The following is a 22,945-nucleotide window of genomic DNA, read 5'->3' on the forward strand; positions in this document are numbered from 1 at the left end:
TCAAGGCAATGACAAAACTAAACTAAATTTTGTGATAGCATATCTAATGTGATCCTAAAATAAATGAAATATGTGCATAACACACCGTCAAGAAAGGGTTTAGAAAGAAGCATCATTCGTGAGATTTGAGCTAGGATATGTATTTTCTTGTGTCATTATAAGAAAAAACATGAAAAATAAAGGTGAAAAACCTCCAACCATTCCAAGTAAAAAAAACCTCATCATTTTATTGACACTAACACAAAAGTGATTGTTTAAATATATATAAGCATGCAAGCCTTTAGTTAAGAAATAAACAGAAATTTCCAATAACATTTGCAAGTCCTAGGCATTTCAAACCAATGTGATCCTTCTTGCCTTTTGTATTTCAAAGCTCCTTAGGTAGGACAAAATTTAATCTAGGGGGAATGGTGTATGTTCTCGATAGTGTTTGTCACATAATCATGCGACCTGAATATTACTACCTTCTTCCTTGTAGGTGGCACGCTTGAGATGAAACTTATTGGATATGATTTCGTTCGTGACACCCCCGTATTTGTCCGTCAATATTAATGCCAAGCATTTCTGCCATTCTTTTGAAGACTGCAATACTGTTGGCCGAACGTGAGAGATGCTTGATGATGGTGCAGGTAAAGGGTAGTTATTTGGCAATTTAAGTTGGGCAAATGAATTAATTATCTTGTATAAAAGTACCTGCAATGGGAATGACAGAGTTAATGCCGAACTTAGCAGCTGTAGTCAATATCCAAACTAAACCATTAACATATGGAAGAGCGCTCTCCAGCCCCTCTCTAAGAGGCTCTGAGAAAGAGGTAATTGTGATGCCACGTTGGTTTTCCACTGGATGCGGGCACGTTTTGTCCTCACAATAGAGATGAACCCGTAGAGATGAAACATGGCCACCTGATATTGTAGTCACCAGCTTCCTTATATTGTTCACACCATCACTAGTAAGGATGAAGAAACGAGGTAGCTGCTTCTCAGCCTCAGATTCCATGACAAACTTTAGTAACTTGTCTACAGCTTTTTGAACCTTGCTCAGCACATCTTCCCTCATATCTTTAAGGTCACTATGTATTTCTTCTAATTTCTTACGCATGCTGAAGATCCGCTGATGATTGGCAGCAACCATTTTCTTCACCGAATTAAATTTGGGTTCTAAGGCCCATGTAATCTCCTTCGTTGTAACTGTTCTCTTGCAATATTCATCCTCTTGCATTGCTACATCTTGGCTATTCTTCAAGTTAGTCATGGACACACTACAATGACTTTGATATTGCTTGTATCCATTGACATCATCCATCTTCGACAATACATCTTTCACCTCCTCTAGCCATGCTCTACAAGTCGTGATGACCTCCGAATAATTCTTGGAACCAAGTATATCAATGAATGAGTTTGTTGTACATGTACCCATATACTTACTTTTCTTCCAAACATGACATTCTTGCTCACCTTTCTCAAGTTGCCTCCTCAAAATTTCCTTCAAAGTAGTGATTTTCACACACTGATCTTCTCTATGTTCAACCTTTGATCGGTCATTGAAAGAGTCGGGTCGAATAACACTCTCAATCAACTTAACCCCTTGGATGCCAGTGGATTGTGCATATATTTTGATCAAGTGGTTGATGACATTCTCTTCAACATACTCTAAATTGCCTTTCATACATGTATGTTGAGTATTAGGATTTGCCACCCGAACGAACACATCTATCACATGGTCTGATTTTGCTTTACAGAACACCACGAGGATCTCCATGTTTCGCACAAAGATGGAAATGAAATCTTTCCCAAGAATTATATTAGCATTACCATCTTCTTGGAAAGTATTGTTAAATACCACTTGAATTCTTGGGAACAATCCTGGTGTGAGGAAGGTGAGGTTTGTGTTTTCACATTCTAGTCTTCTACCCATATACACATATGGATTACATCCATCTGAAATGCTTGTGTCTGAGGTTCTCCATTTGAGTCGTCGATCCATACCAGCAAACAATCCTCCTCCTATGGGATCTAATGTCAATGTGGTTGGGATGAAGAGCCTATCCTTACTCTTGGTTGACTTGTCATGGTTATCGGGACCTTGCAACAAAGGTGCATTGCTTCCATCAAATCTACCAACAAAGACCCCTTCACTTCATCTTTGGTGACAAGTTCCAAAGTATCTTCTAGGAAACGTCGATTTGTAAACCCATTAATTTTCATAGTATTCAATTTTTCCTTGCGATCTCGAAAATGAATTAAACTTCCCATGATTTTACTGCAAAACCAGTTGGGGTCAAGAACGATATGTGATATATTGTTTACATATATGATGATCCCCGACTCATTTAAAGATGAGGCAATTCCTCGTACAATTTTGGCTTCATCCTCATTTAAATTAGGACATAATATAGGCTTACAGATTTCACTAAACTTGGACCATGTAATGATTCGTTGGTTTGATGTATGTAAATGCTTTGATATATGTTGGCCTACCTCTGAGCAGATATCATAAACCATAACACCTTGAAGCATTTGCTTGGTGATGCCGAAGATATGTTGGGAGAGATGTTTAACTGAATCCATGTTTCTTGCATCCACTTCGAAAGTGGTGTCTTCTATTTGAATGACCGCTTCGAACTCGGATCGAAGTGAACCGATTGTATTTGACACGGCACTTGCAATGAGCTTCATTTGATGGGTGCGGGTGAATACTACAATCACTTTAAGAGGAGTCTTGGATTTGCGGGTTTTAGAGGCAAGGAACTTGAGCCAATACCTGAACCTCACTTCAAATTCTTGCTCTATTCTCTCTTCCGGTCCGGTTCTGCTGTTTTGGCTGTTCATGGGACTCCACACAAACATGAACAAAGATGGGGCTTGGTAATCTGAGCTGGATGCAATGTCTGGGAGCATACAGTCATGGTAGTCTTCTCCGCATATGCATCTCCACAGATTAACAGCGCCATCGACTTCTCGCATGCTGCAACAACTTCCTCCCTTCTCCACTTCTTACGGATGAGACGGTGCGGTGGCAGAAGGTTCTCGTACTCATGAGGCTGGGATGATGATGATGATGATGATGATGATGATGCAGCCGCCATGTAATTGATTGAATGAAAAGAATAGGATATTATATCCTCTGCTACTAAACTAGGACCTTCAAGCAATTACAAGTGGGGATTAAAGTAAAGCTATAGAGAATGGAAATTTAGTATTTCATTTTCCAATCCATATAAGTGTAAATTAGGACGTGATGAGCCAATGACAAAAATAGATGAGTGGCCATCTTCTATACTACTAGTGTGTAGATTATTCTATCTTGGTTTCTTTTGATCTTAATAAGTATAGAGCTGCTACGGCCATTGGGTGTGACATTATCACTAATTATGCGTATGGTATTGGAATGATGCATGCAGCCTCCTCATCCATAGCTACATCCTATTGGGATGTTAAGGATCCCCAAAGATCTCAACAGATATATCAATAATAATAATAATAATAATGTTATTATTATGACGATATATAATCACTCAGGTAAAATAATCAAGAGATTCATCAGTGTTCATGTAAAGTTGAGAAAGTAATCAAACTTTTATACATACATACTTGCAAGAGCAGCGGCAGAAGAGATTGGATATGTGCTGGACGAAAAAGAATAGGAATTTTAACTAAAGAGATATGAGTTAAGAGATATTATTTGTAAAGCTTGAAAAGGAGGTATGTTTATTTAAGGTAAGCCTATTAGTGACAGATAACTCAATAAGGGCATCGATTACAAGTTGAGCGGCAGAATGGACTAATGCAGGCTGTCCATCACTCTTATACTAATCAAGCTTATACCTCCAAGAGAATCAATCACGCCAAATTATCACTCTTACATGAGAGGCTAGACTAGCAAATGATGTATATATGTGTTGAAAGGCCATTATTAAAGTCAACTTCAGCAAAAAAAGTATAGATTAACTTACTCAAGGTGTCACATTCCGCACCCTTTGTGTAATCAGTTTTGCTTGTCTAAACCTAACATTCTGACAATCACACCTTCGGTTCTGGCACCACGGTATGTAAATGTTATATTAAATAACACCTTAATCCTTGGGAGAAATCTATGCTCAATTCGATATCTATGCTCGTTTTCTCTTCTTCTTCTCGTTAATAGCTATTTTGGCACATACTTTGACCGATTATACTTGCAGAGCAGCAGCAGATTGGGAATTATAATATCCTCTTGTACCACGGTATGTAAATGTTATATTAAATAACACCTTAATCCTTGGGAGAAATCTATGCTCAATTCGATATCTATGCTCGTTTTCTCTTCTTCTTCTCGTTAATAGCTATTTTGGCACATACTTTGACCGATTATACTTGCAGAGCAGCAGCAGATTGGGAATTATAATATCCTCTTGTACTAAACTTTGACCTTCAACCAATTTCAAGTTATGATATATGAAATCTAAAAGCAAGGTTAAGAATAGTGACAAAATACAAAGAAAACTTTTTCCATATAACAATTATTTCACCTTACCAATCATTTTATTAATAGTTTTACCAATGATTCGTATTTTGGCTCAGTCTTTTTATTTAAAGAGTCATTAACTAAGTTTCTAAATCTTTATGCTCTATGCAACATGTGGAGATACCTTAAGTAAACTATTAGTGCTAGTCACGCATTTGAAACAATAATGCCTAGCTGATGATAAACATTTAAGCATACCATCAATAATTGAAAGATAGGAATCTTTAATGGAAACTTAAGGTAAGAGCATGTTGATTGTTCCTGCTAGAGTTTGGTATCGTATTCTTTTCTTATCAGTGATAAATTAAGCATTACATTTTGCACAACTCGTCAAAAAATGAAAGGTACCGAACTTGACAATGAGTCCCCACTAGTCAAGCAAAATTTAAGTAACATTCTTGTGTATTGCTGTATGAATGCAATTTGTACAATGTACCATTTTATCAAGGTTGTGTGCGCATATCTAACATTAGATTTTAGAGGAGTGAATTCAATAACTTAGGTTCTTGCACCTATGAGAGAAGAAAATTGTGTGAGAATACACAGAAGTGTTCTTGCATTCTATAATTTATGTAAGCAATTTGAGAATAAAAACCATCGATCTAATGCGAAATTCCTTTAGCATATCACACAAATTTTGTGATAATATATCTAAATTATTTGATCCGGAGATAAACAGATATGTGCATACCAAACTACTTGGTACATGAGAACAAGGTCAACAAGTGGCATTAGTGAGATTTGAGGGAGGGTATATATATTTCCCTTTGTTATAAGCTATATGTATGCATGAATGTGTTTAGTCAAGAATTACATAGAAATGTCCAATAAATAACATTTGAAAGTAGGCATTTCTAACAAATGAGATCATGCCTTTCTTTTTCAAATCTCCTATGTGAGTAAGATATAGTTTAGCCTTGCGAGAAACGTGTTTGCTCTCAATAGTACCATGCAACTTGACTACTACCTGTTTGCTTATGTCCATCTTCAAACTTCCATAGATGCTTTGGTTCAAGCATGTGTTGTAGTAGACTTGATAGAAGAAGCTTCAATGATCTTCATGTTTTACACATAAATGGAAATGAAATTTTCGCCAAACTTAAGATCAACATACCATCTTCTTGGAAAGCATTGTTAAATATAAGTTGAATTCTTTGGGAATAATCCTAGTTTAAAGGAGGTAAGGTTTATGTTGTCACACTCTAGTCTTCTACCCATATAATATATATATACATATGGATTATTATTTTAGATGCATGTGGATGAAGTTCTCTGTTAGAGTTTTTCCATTTCCATTAGAGATGCTTTGATGGAGCTTGTCAATGACTTTCAATTGCAATGTATGTGAGTTTGAAAAGTTATGGCTAATTTCGTCTTAGCTAAGAGATGATTCATCTTGTCAACATTGAAATTACATACAAATGCCTTGGAAAAATAATCTCAAGATGCCTTCTCATACCACACGTGACGTGAAGCCTTCAAACAAATTTGGGTAAGGAATATTAGTATATGGTTGGAAGTTAAAAGCGGATAATAACCTCTAGGGCTCGTCAATTATGTTGGTGAAGTAGCTACTTCTCTCCCCAAAGTAGATTGAATAAAACTTCATGGTATATGTACGAGCTGGTCTTCTCGATTATTTTTCATTGGACATGGTAAAACTCTTGCACTAAAAATCATGTTCTTCCGAAGTGAAGCTATTTTTCCTCCTAAATCTTATATTCAACACACATGCTGAACAGTTCGATGAAACTCAACAATGCCTTTCACTGCACTTATCACTCAAGGTAAATCATGACAATAACAAAAATATGATGATTAATATTATGCATTATAGACTTTCCATTGATTATACATACAATCCATAACAAATTGGCCTTTATGCATTGTAGACTTTCCAAAGTCAATACTCAATCCAGAAACATATGGTCATTGAGCAGTCACTATTCCAAGATTGTTTATAGCATTACTAATCAATCCAACACAATATGCACTTTTTCTTAATATTGCAAACTTCCACAATAAACACTCAATCCATGACAATACGATCATTTGATGTTCCTCATTGAATTTGAAAGATAACCTTATACTAGATAACCACAATTACATTCAATTGTGACACTTCGATCATTGTACATTGTTAGCGGTAAGGTATTTGTGTAAACACCTTACCTAGAGACACCAAGCAAGCCCTTAAAATAGGAATCAAACTTTGAAATGTGTTATGCCCCCTAAACTAACAATAGCAATCAAACCGTGTTTATGTGTTCATTTTACACAGTAAACCCTAAGAATAGAACTTGAGCGATGACAATGTATTAACTATGCCCTGACAATAGAAATCAAGTCATGATGGGTTGGCTAAAATAAACATTCACTTTATTCACCATAACTATCGCATGTCCCAATTTACAATACTCTCATTGCGCATAACAAACCCTAAAATTAGAATTAACATCAACAGCATCATTTACATATTTAACGATCAAATCATTATGCATAATGAGACCTAACACTGGAATGAATATCCATGGAATTTCGCAATAAAACTACCATCATTAACAAACCAAACTAGAAACCGTGGTACTTTTGTCAAGGTCGGACATAGCAACGATCGCGGCCACCTGGATGAGGAACAGGAATAACTCTTATAGCAATTTCGGTCCCAACCTTCATTAATCTTTCAAGTAATGGAATACCTCCAGAGCACCCAAGATGCATCGCTGCAAGAAATCCTTCTCTTCCATTAGGAAGATCAATAAAATACCCTACATTATGAATTCCTTTGATGATTCCTTGAACTGTTCCAGGATCGCCTTTCTTATACATTTTAGAATAATCAAGTTCAAATGTCCTCGCTTCTTCATCCAACTCCATTTGTCTTCGCTGTTGTTCAGCTTCTCTTCTGTATTGCTTCATTCGCATCTTTGCTTCGAGGTTATACGGCCTTCTGTTCACAGATTGATACCCTAGATCCTGCGTAAAATATAATATAGAATGTATATCAAAATATGTATAAAATGCCATATAGAATCTAGTTCAAAATAGAATTAAGCATAATCAACACATCATAAATATGTAAATCAAGGCATAATGAAGTTCTACATATTTGACACGTTAATACATGTATAGAACAAAATAAAATACAACCGAGAACACAATACAAGACATACAAATTATAATATTATCCAATAAAGATCAAAGCATAATATATAGGGAAATTTTACTGCAACATTTTTACATGATACACATTCTCCTTTATATTGATGATAGAAGCTTGGTCTACAAATCTCATTCTTACCTATGATTCCATCTTAATACCACAAGTTATTGGAGATATGTTAACAATGAACCTGGAAACACTATGGCCATGATCTTCTCCAGAGACAGCTGATTTTCTGAAAACTGTCTTCACCATTGCAGTAGGCCAAGAAGTAGTTGATTTCAGTGTCTATCTAGGAGACAGCTTTACAAGCAATCATTTAACACTATCCTATACCCCAAGCTGCTAGAGATTGACTCGTTCATACCTAATTTATGCAACTCTACCAATGCTAGATTGAGAATGCCACTAGGCCCACTTACAAGAACCTCATACCTAAGTATGGTAACTCAACACTGTGGTCAACCTCCATCTTCATTTACAGTGCAAGCGTCGCCTTCCATAGGTAAATATATACAGTGTTCACTAATTATGTTGCTGTCATGTACGATACATAGCAAAGCCTCCACATATCCTCCAAGCTGAAATGCCAGGTCTAAACCATGCTGCCTCAAGTTACACACAAAACGAGCTTGAAGCATGGATGGATATGGCAAAAACAACAGAAGGAAGGGCATCACGATGCTCACAAGGGACGAGGTAGCAACACGTCATTGACTTCTTCCAGAGACTCACACATCCAGACTGATAAAATGCCACTAGGATACAAATGAACAATCATAGGAATGCTGATGAAGACAAAGAGGACCACCAAATTTTGAATTTACTGGCACCAGGTTATGGTGACCATTGCTCTCCATGTCCAGACTGCAGGATAAGACATGAGGTGTCATATTAGCACTAGGTTATGATTATTATTACATGCCATGCCCAGGCGATGTCCTGGCTGCCCCAATAACATGATCAATAGGAACGCAATCTATTTACCTTGCCGTGGCTCCACTACACCATACAATGTCGGACATTGTGTTCTATCACTATCACTCATCACTCCATACATAATAGTGTTAATGCACATCATATGCTTATATGATTCTGTTGAAATAATACGAATGATACATTTATCACATGTATTACTATCACTGGCATTCATCTTTAAAAATCAGAAAGGTTTCATTTTTCCAGTATGGGTAACCTAATTCTAACAATTGTAACTATGATTTGTCTACTACGGTTGTTTCAATCCCTAATTTAATTATCTGGAGACAGGGATCCAAGACAGAGACACTTGTTTACTAATACAGATCATTGTTTACTAATACGGATAATCCAACGTAATAAAAACAAACGCAAAAGAAGCTAAAGCGTGTTTTCACGTAAAACAAAACAACGCTTCGTTTCTTTTTTTTCTTGAGATGGACAATTTTCCTTTTGAAATGTTTAACTTTAATTTTTTTTATAATGTCTTTGTTTTTACTTGATACTCTTTTAGAAAGAAGAAATTTAATTCTTTAAAATGTAACTGTTATGATTTGAAGAAGAGCCGTACCTCGTCTGCAGTGGAGAAACATCTGAATAATCTCGGTGTAGATATTAAGGCGCCATGATCCAAGCTTCTCACAGAAGGAGCAAACGAAGAAGAACACGAGGATGAGGAAGCGAGTGCTGCAGGCATTATCCTTCTGAGAAGGAGGCGAGCCATGGTTGAGGAAGCTCTTTCTGACAGAGAAAGGGAAGAATATGCGAGAATGGTGTTAGGGTATAGCTTAAGGGTGGTTAGGGTGAATTTAGGGCGGGGGTTTAGGGTTTTCTGTAGGAAAAGAGAAGCCAAGGGCTTTAAAGGGGTGGGACACTGGGACTTAGAGACCACAGGTAGATATTTATGTGGGCGATTTCACACGCAGTAATTATTTGGGCACCATGAACAACAAACATCTCTTGTTATTGGTCTCATATGTAGGCCATTTTGGCCTCTTAAAATATGTTTAATCTCTCTCTCTTCTCTTCTCTGGATGCTTCTGTGTCCAACCTGCCGTTAACTTGTAGGTTGGAACGATTAAATCACATTGTCTCGCTAATTATAGCTTCTTCGTTAGAATTAATTGTTACATAGATGAAAGGAAGTGTTAAGCTTACGCCATCATATACAAGTGTGTTAATAGCTCGAGAGTGCTTGATGACCACTCCTTACCCGTTTTACACCAACAAAAAGGGGTCAACCACGATCCGACCCCATGACACAACTTCACTAACGATATAGAGCTAGCTTGCCATTATGTAGACATCCACTTATCTTGGCATCAAATAACATATACATAACTCTTTGTAACTCTCATGAAGTTATGTAAAACACCCACTTATCTTGGCATCAAATAACAATGTGACAAGACCTTCCAAATTTGAGAATGTAAACCCCTTGAGTCGACGAGAAAACAAAAATGGTATGAAACGATGAGTCTTACCTTGCACTCGAACAATGCATAAGAAGCAAATTATCTATTGCTTGTTCATGTCTCTTTAGAGCTAACCCCAAAGGCATAATCTCCAAATGGGCACCTCTCTCTCTCTCTCTCTCTCTCTCTCTCTCTCTCTCTCTCTCTCTCTCATTTTTATCCAAGAGCTATGCCGAGATAAGGGCAAAATACCAAGACATACTTGGTTCCTCTCCCACCCTCCCTAAACTATTAGATACACTAGATATAAATAAATTAGGTAGATACATCTTAGAATTGAAACAACATAGAGAGAATAAGTTACAAAACGTTGATAATAATGTTGCTAATGTTTACCAACATGTAACAAATGAAGTTTTCCAGGAACATGGGGAGACAATGAATGTCGACACACCTGCACCACTCGGGCTTTTCCTTGATGAAGCAGAAGATCAAAGAAGAACCAAACACCCTTGGATGCCGGGTTTCAAAGCAACTCGACGAGATGTAGAAGCAATAAAGAAAATCAGGGAACATGAACTACACCGCCTAGAAGCCATGGCTAGGGCACTCTATACATCGGGACCATGGGTCACACCCACACCAAAAACTTTTGACCTCCCACTTCTTTTTGAGAGACTTGGGTGGAAAGGAGATTAGGCTTAGTGCAAAGTTTTGTACACTACTAGAACTCTCTTAGCTTAAGCTATTTTCTTTTATTTTAGTTTTGATGATTGGATAAACACTCATTTTTGTTGTAAACCAATTGTCTCATGGGCCAAATTTGGCCTTAGAAGACGTTAATATATCTTTCTTCTTTCTTTCTCTCTCACACACACATAACACACATATCTATTCCGTTGCACAAGAATAACCATCGATTCTTTACATATACATACTAACAAATGTCTCATAAGCTTGTATTAGCGAGTGCTAAAGATTAATCCAATTATTGGTGTGATAACATAACATGCTAAAGTGTTGTGGGTGGTATATCCTTCACCTCCAAAACTTAGTAGCATGGTCTTCATACATTCAATATAGTTGTTGGAGGCATGCATATATATGACTCATTGTCATTGTCATATAGTTGTTGGAGACTAATGGGATTTTGTAGCATTTCATTGGTGACCATTTCATGCATGTACTATATGAGTCTCTTGGCAAATACTACATGCAATGAGGACGAGTGCTTTGTATGAATGTATAGTCTTGTGTGTGAGAGTATGATATGAGCTTGTGGGGATGTCAACTTCAGCTAGCTCTATCAAACGTATGTGGTTCCAATGCATAAGAGATTCACGTTAGTGCCATGGAAACTAGCTTGCTAAGCCTCGCCAAACACCATTCCAATATTCTATAAGTTTGATTGCCTTGGTGCACTTGATAAGGGGATACTTCAATACATAATATAAGTTAAATTGAAGTTGTCTATGTGAAGAGTCAAGACTGTAGCCAAAGATGTAAATATATTATTGTTTTATTGCTAGAGAAATCCACAAAAAAAAACATGCATATATAAGGTTTTGGAAGGACTTTTTAACTTACACGAAGGATCAACCACCCAAATACCTTTACAGATTGTGCTCTAGATGGACCACATTAATGTTACAAACACGTGTGATTAGATAGAAATAGAGTTAATGATTGTCAATGTGACATCTTTGTCTGAATGTAGAACTTCATCTATGAGAAGATGTCTAGTTTGTCTAAACTATTAAATTGAAAACCTTTCCAATAGTCTATGCACATTTTCCCCTGTAGATAAGTTTATTTGCATATTGACCTTGAAATTCCAAAATGAGGCAATTTAAAACCTACGCCACAATTAGAGATGATTTCACATTCTCGATTGAACGACGATGAGTTTTTGTGAAATGCACCTTCGATCTCCTTAAGGTCAAACATACATGATAGAAAACATAAACTATCATAGGTCCATGATCCAAACATAAAATATCATAGGTCCAAGACAAAAAAGAGTAATGCTATACACATAGAATGATGTGGTGTTTTGGAGTTGTTTTTTTATGTTGTTTCATCTACACATTGTTTTCCTTTGACATGCAAGATGTCTTGTAAGATATGAGTTGTAAATGATTCCTTTGTACATTCTTAACTAATGGAAGTAGATGTTTTTGGGAAAAAAAAATATCATAGGTCCAAGACAAAAAAATATAGTCTTTCACTACCATAGGTTTCAAATGTACCAATAAGAAATTGTTCAAATCTTCTACAACATGAGCCTTCTTACTTGGGAACGAATCTTTATATTCTTCCTTGAAGTTCCTAGCGTATTGTGAAGTCTTTGAGTGCTATTTCCATTGGATCATTGACCACATTTAACAAATTGTTCCTTCAAAGGCATCTTATAAGTGATGTGGAGAAGTCTTAATAACGAACATAATATAATCAACACTACAATAAGCATTGTAATCTTAACGACTTTTGCAAACTTGCATCATCATATAATACAACATATTGAAGTCTTTAGAATAATGATTTTGTATTTTGTATTTTGTTGCTCATATGTTTTTTTAAACTAATGGAAGGATGTGTTTTCTTGGAAAAAAAAAGAATAGAATGGTAAATAATGATTATATGTTTAATCAAGTTCTTTATAAGTACAAGTAGTGTTGCCTTTTGACGGCTAACATTGCCTTTCATGAGAACGGTATTCCAAAAAATTTGCCCGTCAAATGACGATTTGTCAAAAAAATTGCCCTTCAAAAAGTAAATACATCGAATATTTGTACTAAACAATATATTATACCCTTCTATCCTTTGCATCTTTCCAAATTTCATATACACGATCCCATTGTATTTCTTCAATGTGTGGCCCATTCAATGAGACTCGCATTAAATCATCTAAATGTTCTATATTCAATCGATTTCTTTTCATCTCTTTGATGAGATTTTTCTTAGAGAACTCTCTCTCATACAAAATCGTGCTAGATGGAATAACCGCATGCCATAATTTCATCCAATGAGGGAACTATCTTGCCAATCCTTCATTTTGCAAAACATACGCCTAGCTTCATGCATAGTATAGCTTTCACAATTTAAACTTAAAGTGTCAACAAACCTATAGAGTTCCATTTCACAAGCCTTTGCATCATGTAAATTTTGAAGACATGCATTGACATTGACATTTGGTTGTAAGTGAGAAATCAAAATTCCTAACCATATCTTTGCTTTACTATCCCTAATCACATCATCATCTGCATAATGGCATGGGCTGAATAATATTGCTACATTGAAGAGGCTTAAGACAGGGAACCTTGCATTTAGTCAATCAATAATCTTTTGCACATAATTTTGAGATAGTTTAATACAACTTTCAAGTCATCCATAAATGGCCTCATTCCCTTAGATTTTGCAATATTGAGATTCGTATCATTGTGACTTGCTTTATCAATATTAGAGAGAGAGAGAGAGAGAGAGAGAGAGAGAAACAAACAAACAAAAGAGAGGAATGGGCTCAAAATAAAAGAAGCCCTAAGTTTATTTTCACACTATGCATATGTCCAATCACTTCTTTTCCTTTATCACGTCACATAACATATGTTTACACATTTATCTTTCTCAAATAAAACTATATGCTATAGCCTATACATTGTAATTTGTAACTACTAATACATGTACTATTGTTTTGGCCTTAACCAAATTTGACGGTATTAACACATTTTAAACCATCATTTTTACGTTTTTATAAAATATATGCCCATCAAGTTTGACGGTTTCATTTTCAAATTAACCTTCATATACGGTTAAATTTGCCAAAAACGGTCAAAACGGCCATCAAAAGGCAACACTGGTATGATAGGAGAAAGCATTATATGTCCGTGTTTGAGTGAAAGACCATGAAAATCGTTGACTAGTGGTTAATTATTTATAGAGTGGTGAATTATTTACTTGGAGTTATGTTAGTTGGCGGCAAATGAATAATACCAATCCCTTCGTTTGAGTACACTCATGCCTTTCCAAATGTTATTGAACAAGTCATTGATGATGGGTTGTGTGAAAATGAGGAGGTCGGCAAACAATTGTACTGTTCCATATTCGACTGAGTGAGTACAATTCAACCTACCGAATGTGTATGGATTAAAAGAGAGTATAATTGTTATAGGCGAAAGAGTCCCAAGGTAGAGAAAAATATGTTCTTTACAAGGAAACGTGTTTCGTCATTGATGCGGGGATACAAAAAGAGGTTTAAAATGCATTTAAAGTATTATGTATTAAGTGAGCTTTGTAAAAGGATAAAGAAATGGTATGATAGTAGAAAGGACGGGTTCTTGTTTCTTTTTTCAAATCACACTATTGCTAGTGTAACCATTCACATACTGTTTACAATGCATTATATGATTAATTCCCTCATTCTCTTTCCAAAATTATGAGCAATTGTTATGCTTGAGAAGGCACTGAATTAAGACAACCACACATTATCTAGATCAACAAGCCATTGAAACAAGAAGTAAGCTTAAAACATTTTGGCCCAAGGTTCCGTCCAATCGCAGATGGAATGAATACAATGTTTGTTGCTTGGAGGTGTGAAAGAGCACCTCCTATTCATTTGATAAATAAAATGTTGAGCTCCCGTAAAATATAGGTTCAACTCTCAGCTAACACTAATGCTTCTCTATGAGGTTGGAGTCGAAGTATGCATTGGTAGCATCTCCCAATTCCACTCATAAATATGTTGAAAATGTCCAAAACTTACACTTCCTTATGGCTCCTTCTAGTCAAGATACAAATGGCATACATGCTCCTACATAAAGAATGTTCAATGGACCAATGGCCATGGACTAGGTTGTGGAATGCATAATTTAAAAGAAAAATCATCATAATGAGAAGCTTACTAAAAAGTTTTAATAGAATCAAAATCCCGAGTCTTTGAATGGAAATGATATTTTAATGATTTAGAAGATGGAATGCAATTTGCTATACACTTGCTTCGTGTTGAATAAGCTCTTTACAACACCGATGTAAAAGAACTTTGGAGAGATATGGAGGATTTCATGCTTCATGCATTATATCTTTGTTTCTCCAAACAAGCAAACAACACCCAACCATATATGATGCTATACTAAACAACTTTATTCATATTCGTGTCAATGTGGACAAAGCATCAAGGCATTACTGGATGAGACCTATCAATGATGCATGTTTTACTCCAAATCAAATAATGAGCTCAATTACCAACTACTATGCAATCCTCCACCTTTGATAACAAATCGAGTTTGCTTTCCCCACATTTTCAACATTGACAAATATCTGAACTTACATTTCTCTCTCAATCACAATTTGTGTAGTCTCAAACGAGATAGTGACTAGTAACAATTTTGATTGAAAGTAGGATTCTCAATCTTGTTTTCTCTCCCTTTTTTTGTAATAAGTATGGTTGATGTTCATTTCTTGAGTAAACAAAATAAGCTATAATATGCACATTGTTTTGGTCTCACAAGCATATTTAGAGAAACACTCCCCATCCTCTCTCTCTCTCTCTCTCTCTCTCAACACAAGGAAGTTAAATATGTGATTTGTCGATATTTGTGGCATCATCTAGAGTAGATACATGGCATATTGTCATCTAGTACACATATCATTGACACAAATGACGTTAAAAGGACAGTGTGGGCAAGAAGACCAAGGTCAGACACGAACATCAAAATGATCACGGAAGCTAGTAGAAGAAAACATCGCATTGGCAACGGTAGATACACGGAGACCCCGATAGACAAACAAACGGTGAAAGCTCGCCCATGTCAATCAATGATGAGAATTTGTCCGGGCAGAAAAGGTCCGGAGGTTTCGAAAGAAACTCCTGCTACAACGAGGATTTATCCGAGTTAGAAAGATGCCATTTGGGTTGGTTGGGCTTTTCACACGCACACACGCACACACATTACATTACACTCTGACAAAGTGAAGCTTTAATATGTACCTTCCGCAAATGGATGAATTTCCAATAGAGATCCAAAAATCACCCACAAATCTGCCCCTGCAGAAAGAAGCCTGTATCAATTATTAATCCTGCTAGGACCTTTCTTTGACACCCCAACAAAACGTATGCTCTGTCTGTCTCTGTCTTTCTCTTCACTCCTTTAATCACCCCCTCCCCCTCCCTAAAACCAGTCCACTTAAAAACTAGTTTACTTCGACCGATTTCCGATAGATCCATCCAAATCCCACCCACAATCTTGGCCGTCTTTCTTCTTCTTCTTCATTCCATTCTATTCCATTCTTCTTCCTGTTTGTGGGTGATTCTACTGAAATAATAATAACGGTTTACCGTTCCCTATTATCTTGTGTCAATCAGAAATCAACTGTCATATCCCAATTTTCAGATAGATGTTTTGGTGTCTATTCTGTTTCTAAGTGTAGGTCTTTGATCTATTTTTCATCGGAAACTGAAACTGTATAATTGTAGATACATATACTAACACATCTAGTACATATATGTACATGTAGTAGACATATACGCATCTAGTGCATGTACATATACATACAGTTTCTTATTATACTTGAAGCTTTGTTATTTGCATTAGAACCTCAGACAACAGGAACTTTTTAAGGTTTTAGGGAAATCTCCATCACTTCGGTTTTGTAAGATAGATCTTAATCAGGGAGGGTTTCTAAGCTTTGATTGGGCCGATTTTGGTTGCCTTTGATTAGAGCCTTTGGGGTTTCTAAAGCCAATCCCCTTGGGCGAAGTTCGAGCAAATTAGGTATTTGAAAATTTGATTAGAGCCATTTCGATCATTTAGGTGTTGCGAAGCCTTAGAGAGAGCTTGATCGAATTAGGTTTTCTAAACTTCCATTCAAGGGATTTCAATCAAAGGACGACTGACGTCCTAGGAATTTGATTATAATAGGAATTCAAAGTCTAGTTTTTGTGATTGATTCCTAGTCATAATTAGTAAATTTGGATCAAGACCACGGCATAATAAGGGTTTTGAGCTAGCTGCAATTTCTGAGAATCCAATCATAGTTAGGTATTTCAAAGCCCCAAATTTTCAATTGATACCCAGTGATAGTTAGATTTTTCGTAGCCTGCAAGCAACTTCGGGATATATCAGGGTTTCGATCAATATATTGAAAGCCCCAAAGATTTAACAGTAGTATGCAAGGAATCCACTATAGTTATAAATATAACCATAAATTTGTGGCTACAAATCCGCCCTTCTTCTCTTCATATCTGCAACCAGATCAAAGGTTAAATGTTACTTGTAGTAAACACAAGTCTAGTAAAATATGTTTCAATGGTCTCAGACTTCAAACTGACCGAGCCCATGAGGAGCTAATTTATAAGAAGAGATTATTGATCCCAAAACAGCCCAAGAAGTCAAGTAGGCTTGTTCATTACACTAGACTTAACACCAGAGCTTCATCGCTAGCAGATTTATGCAACCATGTGCTCGTTAATAGCACTCATATACCATCATCAACCCTAACCAATCTATCTTTAGATGGTATACCATCTTTAGTATTAACTAAATTACCCAATGTTCTCAGTAGCAAGGTTGCAGAATTATATGTGGGTGCTATCACTCTCTTGGGGGTATCAGCCAACTTAAGCCTTAATTCGAACTCCTTCCTGAACCTCCAATCCACGAAGAACTTGTTGGCTGAGAAGACTTATAGACTTAATGATGATGATGATACAGTAGACGAAGAGATGTCAAACCCTACTCTACCATTCATGCAACATTATGATGCAAATGCTATCACAGATTACTACAACAAGAGACAATTCCTCGTTCTCTCTCGATTTTCATTCATTCTTCGTGAATGTTTGATGCTCTTCATCAATGCCTTCATTGACTCAAAGATCTCCAAATCCACTAGCGGTGCCACTTCGAAGACCCACAGTCAATATGAAGAGGAGAACAGTGAGGACATTGAGAAGATGAGAGCATCTCAACTTGCAGATTTGCTCATTAGGCTGGGCCCGACTGCCATTAAGGTAAATCAGATGCCAAAATAATTCCGAGAATTTAAGCTTCTCAAACTTTTTGAGTTACCAATCTTGTAATTTTGTAGATTGGGCTATCTCTGAGTACCCGATCCGATCTTCTATCGCCTGCCTACATCCAAGCGCTTGAAAGACTTGAAGATCATGTTCATCCATTCTCTGACGAAGAAGCAAGAAACGTAATTGTTGAGGAGCTTGGACACCCGATTGAACACATTTTCTCACAATTTTCGGCTGAACCAGTTTCTGCTACATCATTGGGTCAAGTAACTCCTCTCTCTCTCTCTCTCTCTCTCTCTCAACTATTATATGCATGCATCGTGCATCCATGTATCTGTATGCAAATGTGTGTGTATGTGTCTCTATCTGTATTCGTGTATATATGACTATATCTGCATGTATATGGAGCATGTACATGCAGACCCAAGGTTATAATTTGTGCCACACACAACGTATATGCACAATCTACCATGTATATACATATGCATATGGATCATGTACCATGAATTCCATCACGTATATGTATATGTGATGTTGCATCGAACCATGTATGTGTATATGCATATGCATATGAATAATGTGCAATGCTCATACATATCCACAAGTATCATGTAACTTTGGGTCTCATAGGGTTCTTTTTATTGCAGATGTCAATTTCACGTTCGATTTCATTTCTAATATTTTTCTCACTCTCATTGATGGTAGCTCCTTCACATATGTGCACATGTATAATGCAGGTATATAAGGCTAAACTGCGTGTTTCGGGGGAGAATGTGGCCGTGAAGGTGCAAAGACCCGGTGTGCTCAGCACAATTTCTTTAGATTTGTACATAATTAGATCTCTAGCGATGGGCATAAGTAAACTTCCCAACCAGCAAGGCACATCAGATTTCCTGATGTTTCTTGATCAGTGGGCTGACCATCTTTTCCAAGAGCTCGATTATACAATAGAGGTACCTTTCTCTTTCTATTTTTCTCTAAAAACTTGTTGATCTAGATGGATATATCCATGTGGATCCACCAGCAAACTTAGATCAGAGAAATCATTTTCAGTCAATGTTTCACCATGGTTGCAAACACTGTATACATTGTACATATATATCTGTGTAAATATATGTCATACATGTATGTATGTTTTCTGTAAGGATACTTGCATGTATTTCACAAACTTTACCTTCAAACTAGACAGAATTCTAAACCAAGTGTGTTTCTTTCTTAACCTTTATTACATTAGGCAAAAAGTGCAGAGCAGTTCGGTAGAAGCCTGAGATCGTTACAAAATGTGGTTGTGCCCAAGCCTATAATGGAATACACAACAAAGAAGGTAACCATCAAATTACAAACTGAGAAGAGTTTATCAAATATGGACTAAAACAAAAACAAAACTTAATGCATATTTGATTGGCTTCAACCACTAACTATACATGGCCATTGTGTCGTTCATATATGTACATATCTAGGTTCTGACATCATCTTGGATTGAAGTCGACAAACTATCAAAAAACAAAGATGAGGCACACATGACGTCGGTGGCATTGAATTGTTACTTATCCCAACTTTTGGATAGTGGTTTCATTCATGCTGATCCACATCCAGGAAATCTCTTGCTAACCCGAGATGGACGCTTATGTGTCCTTGATTTCGGATTAATGATTGAGGTAGAAAACATAATCTACAAAGTTATTGTTATTGTGCATCAGGAATAAATCTAGGCTTTAGAGATAGGCATTCATTGTGCAAATAGAAATTAAATTAAGGTTAGATATTCATAGGCATTTTTAAATTTGAATCAGTAATTTATTTCACTTACATCAACACCAGAAATATGGAAATCAAATGATTACTCACCCCGTTCCCCTCCCCCCCTCCTTCCCTCCCAAAAAAAAACCTGTTCTCCTCCATATCCAGGTACCAGAAGATCAACGCTATGCTTTGATTGAGTGTATGTCTCATATAGTGCATTCGGACTTTGAAAAAGTTGGAAATGACTTAATAAATTTGGGATTCTTGCCATCCGGACAAGTTGGAAAGGAAATGGCTGCAGAGATTTTACCACATCTTAGTAGAGTTCTTGAAAGACTAGTCAAAGGTGGCGGCACGCAACATATGGAAGTTGATCAGGTACTAAATCTAAATATTACGATGAGTTTGACAGTATTTTGTATGTTGGAGCAACAAAACAACGCATGTCCATCTCCATGTTCAGATGAAGATGTTGGGTGTTCCTTGGGTGCTTTGTTGTGTATTGAATATGTGACTTCATGTCCATCCCTGGGTGCTTCTTGGGGTATTTAATATACATGACTTCATGCCTATCTCCATATTCACATCAAACTTCACTGTAAACAAGTTCCAATGCTCTCTATTAGATGGCCTGGAGTACTTTTTGGGATATTGAACAGACTGCATTAGTAGATGTCCCTTTGGTGCTAATGCACATAACTTCATGTTAGGATTCCCTTGACTTCAAGATTAGGGGTTCCAATGCACTATTACCCGTCCTTAAGTGCTTTGTGGAGTATTAAACGAATGACTTCATAGTACTACTTCCGACACAGTAACCACTAGGCCTGCTACTACGGAACAGATTTTCACACACTCTAGTTTCATTTCCTGTGAAACATTCTTTCTGTGATCATACCAATATATTAGGATGTGGAAGTGATTTTCAATAGTAACCACAAATGTAAATTCTAATTAGGACATTTAAATAGGTTTATATACCTTTGTTTAATTTCCTATGTAACTTGCTGAATTTCCCATAGATACTTGCTGATCTCGTAGACCTGGCAAATGAGTATAGACTTGTGATTCCAACCTACTTCACAACGATTTTCAGAGCTTTCTCAATACTGGAAGGAATGGGACTAAAATCAAATCCGGATTATGCGATCATCAATGAATGCTACCCATATATATGCAAGAAATTGTTGACAGATAATAGGTATTATATATTAATGTTCATTCACACACAATCTTTTCCAATGCTACTAGGCCTGTATATGATGAAGGATATTTTTTTGACACGGGCATATACACATTTACATACATATTTAGTTTTTATTGTGTATTTTGTCTTGAAATTAATTCTTGTATGTTCTATTATATAAATCCTCGAGCTTGAGCCATATTGAAGTATTTCTTACATGGCAAGAAAGAGCAACTCGATGCAAATACACATTTACATACATATTTAGTTTTTATTGTGTATGTTGTCTTGAAATTAGTTCTTGTATGTTCTATTATATCAGCCCTCGAGCTCGAGCCATATTGAAGTATTTCTTATATGGCAAGAAAGAGCAACTTGATGCAGTGCGTGTGGAGGCAGTATTCCGTGGATTCCAAGAGTTTCAAAAAGTGATGGTTACTGCCGATGATAATGCATTATCTCTCAATGATCCTTTGTCAAAGCAAATAATATCCTCTTTATTTGCACCTGAAGGAAGTTTCATTCAAGAGCTCTTGCTTGCTGAGGTATATCTATATATCTAATGCACAATTAGTCTTGTAAGAGTGACATATATAAGTGCATAGATATATAATGTAATATACAGATTCTTATATGTTTTTCTTAATTATATATTTTGTGATTTTGCTTTTTGCAGCTTGTTCGAATTGTTGATGCGTTATCTCGAGAGGCAATCGTAGAGCTTTGGAAGAGTTTCGTGGGAGTTGTTCCAGCACCCTTTCCTCAAATGTTTGTGGCCCTATGGCCTCTGCCAAATTTTGGTCTATTTGGTGTGGCTTCCTACAGTTTGTCACAAGAGGATAAAGAGGCCTTAGCATTGGTAAAGAGGCTCTGGAAATTGATGGGGTCGGAAGTGAGCACACACTCTCTTCTAGGTATATACACACTATTTCTCTCTTCTTAAGGGAGGCTATTCATACCCAATAATAAGTGACCCCTCGATCTTTGCTAGACAACCTTACAATTGTCTTGGAATAATTAATCTTTTGTTTTGGTTTGTTTCACTTGCATGTTTAGTTCTAATACATCAACTCTTTTCTTTTCTTTTATAAGAGCTAAGATTTATTCTTTTGGCATTCCAGACATGAGGATGGTGACACAAAGCCTCAATGTGATGTTTCCTCAAATCACGACGGGGGCAGTTATGGCTTCCACGAGGTTTTGGTTGATGCTTCTTCACCGAAAAGCTCTTCGCTATGCTGATGATTTGGATGGAACAAATTCTTTGGTTTATTGGAACAAAGACCCTGCAGCACATGCAAGGCATGTGAGACCACTCGTGCTTCCATTTGCGAAAACAAATACAAAACAATATTGAATCCATGAAACGAAAAAATCAAATCTAAGGCAAAAGCAAAGCCAACCATAACTCAAGATGTTGCCTCAATGTTGCCAAACACACAAGCATTCAATCATTCTGTGACACATGAGGACCCAATGTTTTAGAGATTTCTAGTTAAAAGGGAATACTCTCTCTAAAAAATGAACCAAGAGTAAGACATATGAGGTTCATGGAAAGTTTTGTATAGTTTCCAACGCCATGCCACAATGTCTACCTACCTCCCATGTGAAGTATACAATGTTGAATAGTTATTGCTCTCTCTCTCTCTCTCTCTCTCTCTCTCTCAGGCACATTATACTCACTGACTCACTCTTCAGAGTACTGCATATTTTTATCAATAAAATGTTTCTCCCTATGCACCAGCACAATATAAACATTATTGACGCTTTTACTTTACAAAGACTGCAAATATGTGACACATTCACTTTGATAGTAGTGCCTAGATCAATCATTACAACACAATAATGGTTTGCATCTCTTAGCTTACCATTGATGTGACGTTTTCCATGTTATCCTGCCAGGTTGCCATATAGGATACTATTTTTGACAGTAGCCTATGGT

General features: G+C 36.6%; 2 protein-coding genes and 1 pseudogene across 4 annotated transcripts; 1 reads left to right on the forward strand and 2 right to left on the reverse strand.

Moving 5' to 3' along the window:
- Positions 1 to 261: 261 nt before the first annotated feature.
- LOC147866631 (protein TORNADO 1-like) lies at positions 262 to 3,086 on the reverse strand (annotated as a pseudogene).
- A 3,841-nt stretch (positions 3,087 to 6,927) lies between these two features.
- On the reverse strand, positions 6,928 to 9,494 carry LOC147866632 (uncharacterized). Its single transcript, XM_087317083.1, has 2 exons — positions 9,217 to 9,494; positions 6,928 to 7,480 (listed from the first exon to the last, which is right to left on the reverse strand). The coding sequence occupies exons 1-2, from the start codon at positions 9,367 to 9,369 to the stop codon at positions 7,097 to 7,099; spliced, it is 537 nt and encodes a 178-aa protein (XP_087173209.1). The 5' UTR covers positions 9,370 to 9,494; the 3' UTR covers positions 6,928 to 7,096.
- A 6,680-nt stretch (positions 9,495 to 16,174) lies between these two features.
- On the forward strand, positions 16,175 to 22,643 carry LOC147866633 (putative aarF domain-containing protein kinase At1g71810, chloroplastic). 3 transcript variants are annotated; one of them, XR_015529508.1, is made up of 11 exons: positions 16,175 to 18,065; positions 18,143 to 18,340; positions 18,812 to 19,027; positions 19,309 to 19,398; positions 19,535 to 19,732; positions 19,983 to 20,195; positions 20,840 to 21,018; positions 21,326 to 21,548; positions 21,680 to 21,917; positions 22,125 to 22,411; positions 22,445 to 22,643. XR_015529508.1 is itself a non-coding variant. In XM_087317085.1 (11 exons), the coding sequence occupies exons 2-11, from the start codon at positions 17,223 to 17,225 to the stop codon at positions 22,358 to 22,360; spliced, it is 2,634 nt and encodes an 877-aa protein (XP_087173211.1). In that variant the 5' UTR covers positions 16,175 to 16,827; positions 16,904 to 17,222; the 3' UTR covers positions 22,361 to 22,643. The 3 variants fall into 3 exon arrangements, 2 of the variants coding, with proteins under 2 accessions (XP_087173211.1, XP_087173210.1); XM_087317085.1 differs by having other exon boundaries at positions 16,175 to 16,827; positions 16,904 to 18,065; positions 22,125 to 22,643; XM_087317084.1 differs by having other exon boundaries at positions 22,125 to 22,643.
- Positions 22,644 to 22,945: the final 302 nt, after the last annotated feature.

Source organism: Azolla caroliniana, unplaced genomic scaffold (genome assembly GCF_043228905.1).
Source record: "Azolla caroliniana isolate FFs.n. ecotype wild unplaced genomic scaffold, voAzoCaro1.0.p SCAF_3, whole genome shotgun sequence".
Lineage (NCBI taxonomy): Eukaryota > Viridiplantae > Streptophyta > Polypodiopsida > Salviniales > Salviniaceae > Azolla > Azolla caroliniana.

Excerpts from the sequence above, each read along its gene's own strand:
- LOC147866632 (XM_087317083.1), bottom strand. The coding sequence starts at position 9,369 with ATGGCTCGCCTCCTTCTCAGAAGGATAATGCCTGCAGCACTCGCTTCC. Across the intron at positions 7,481-9,216 it reads GTTTCTCCACTGCAGACGAG|GATCTAGGGTATCAATCTGT; the intron begins GTACGGCTCTTC and ends TATTTTACGCAG.
- LOC147866633 (XM_087317084.1), top strand. The coding sequence starts at position 17,223 with ATGCAAGGAATCCACTATAGTTATAAATATAACCATAAATTTGTGGCT. Across the intron at positions 18,066-18,142 it reads TGGGCCCGACTGCCATTAAG|ATTGGGCTATCTCTGAGTAC; the intron begins GTAAATCAGATG and ends GTAATTTTGTAG. Across the intron at positions 21,549-21,679 it reads AAGAGCTCTTGCTTGCTGAG|CTTGTTCGAATTGTTGATGC; the intron begins GTATATCTATAT and ends TGCTTTTTGCAG.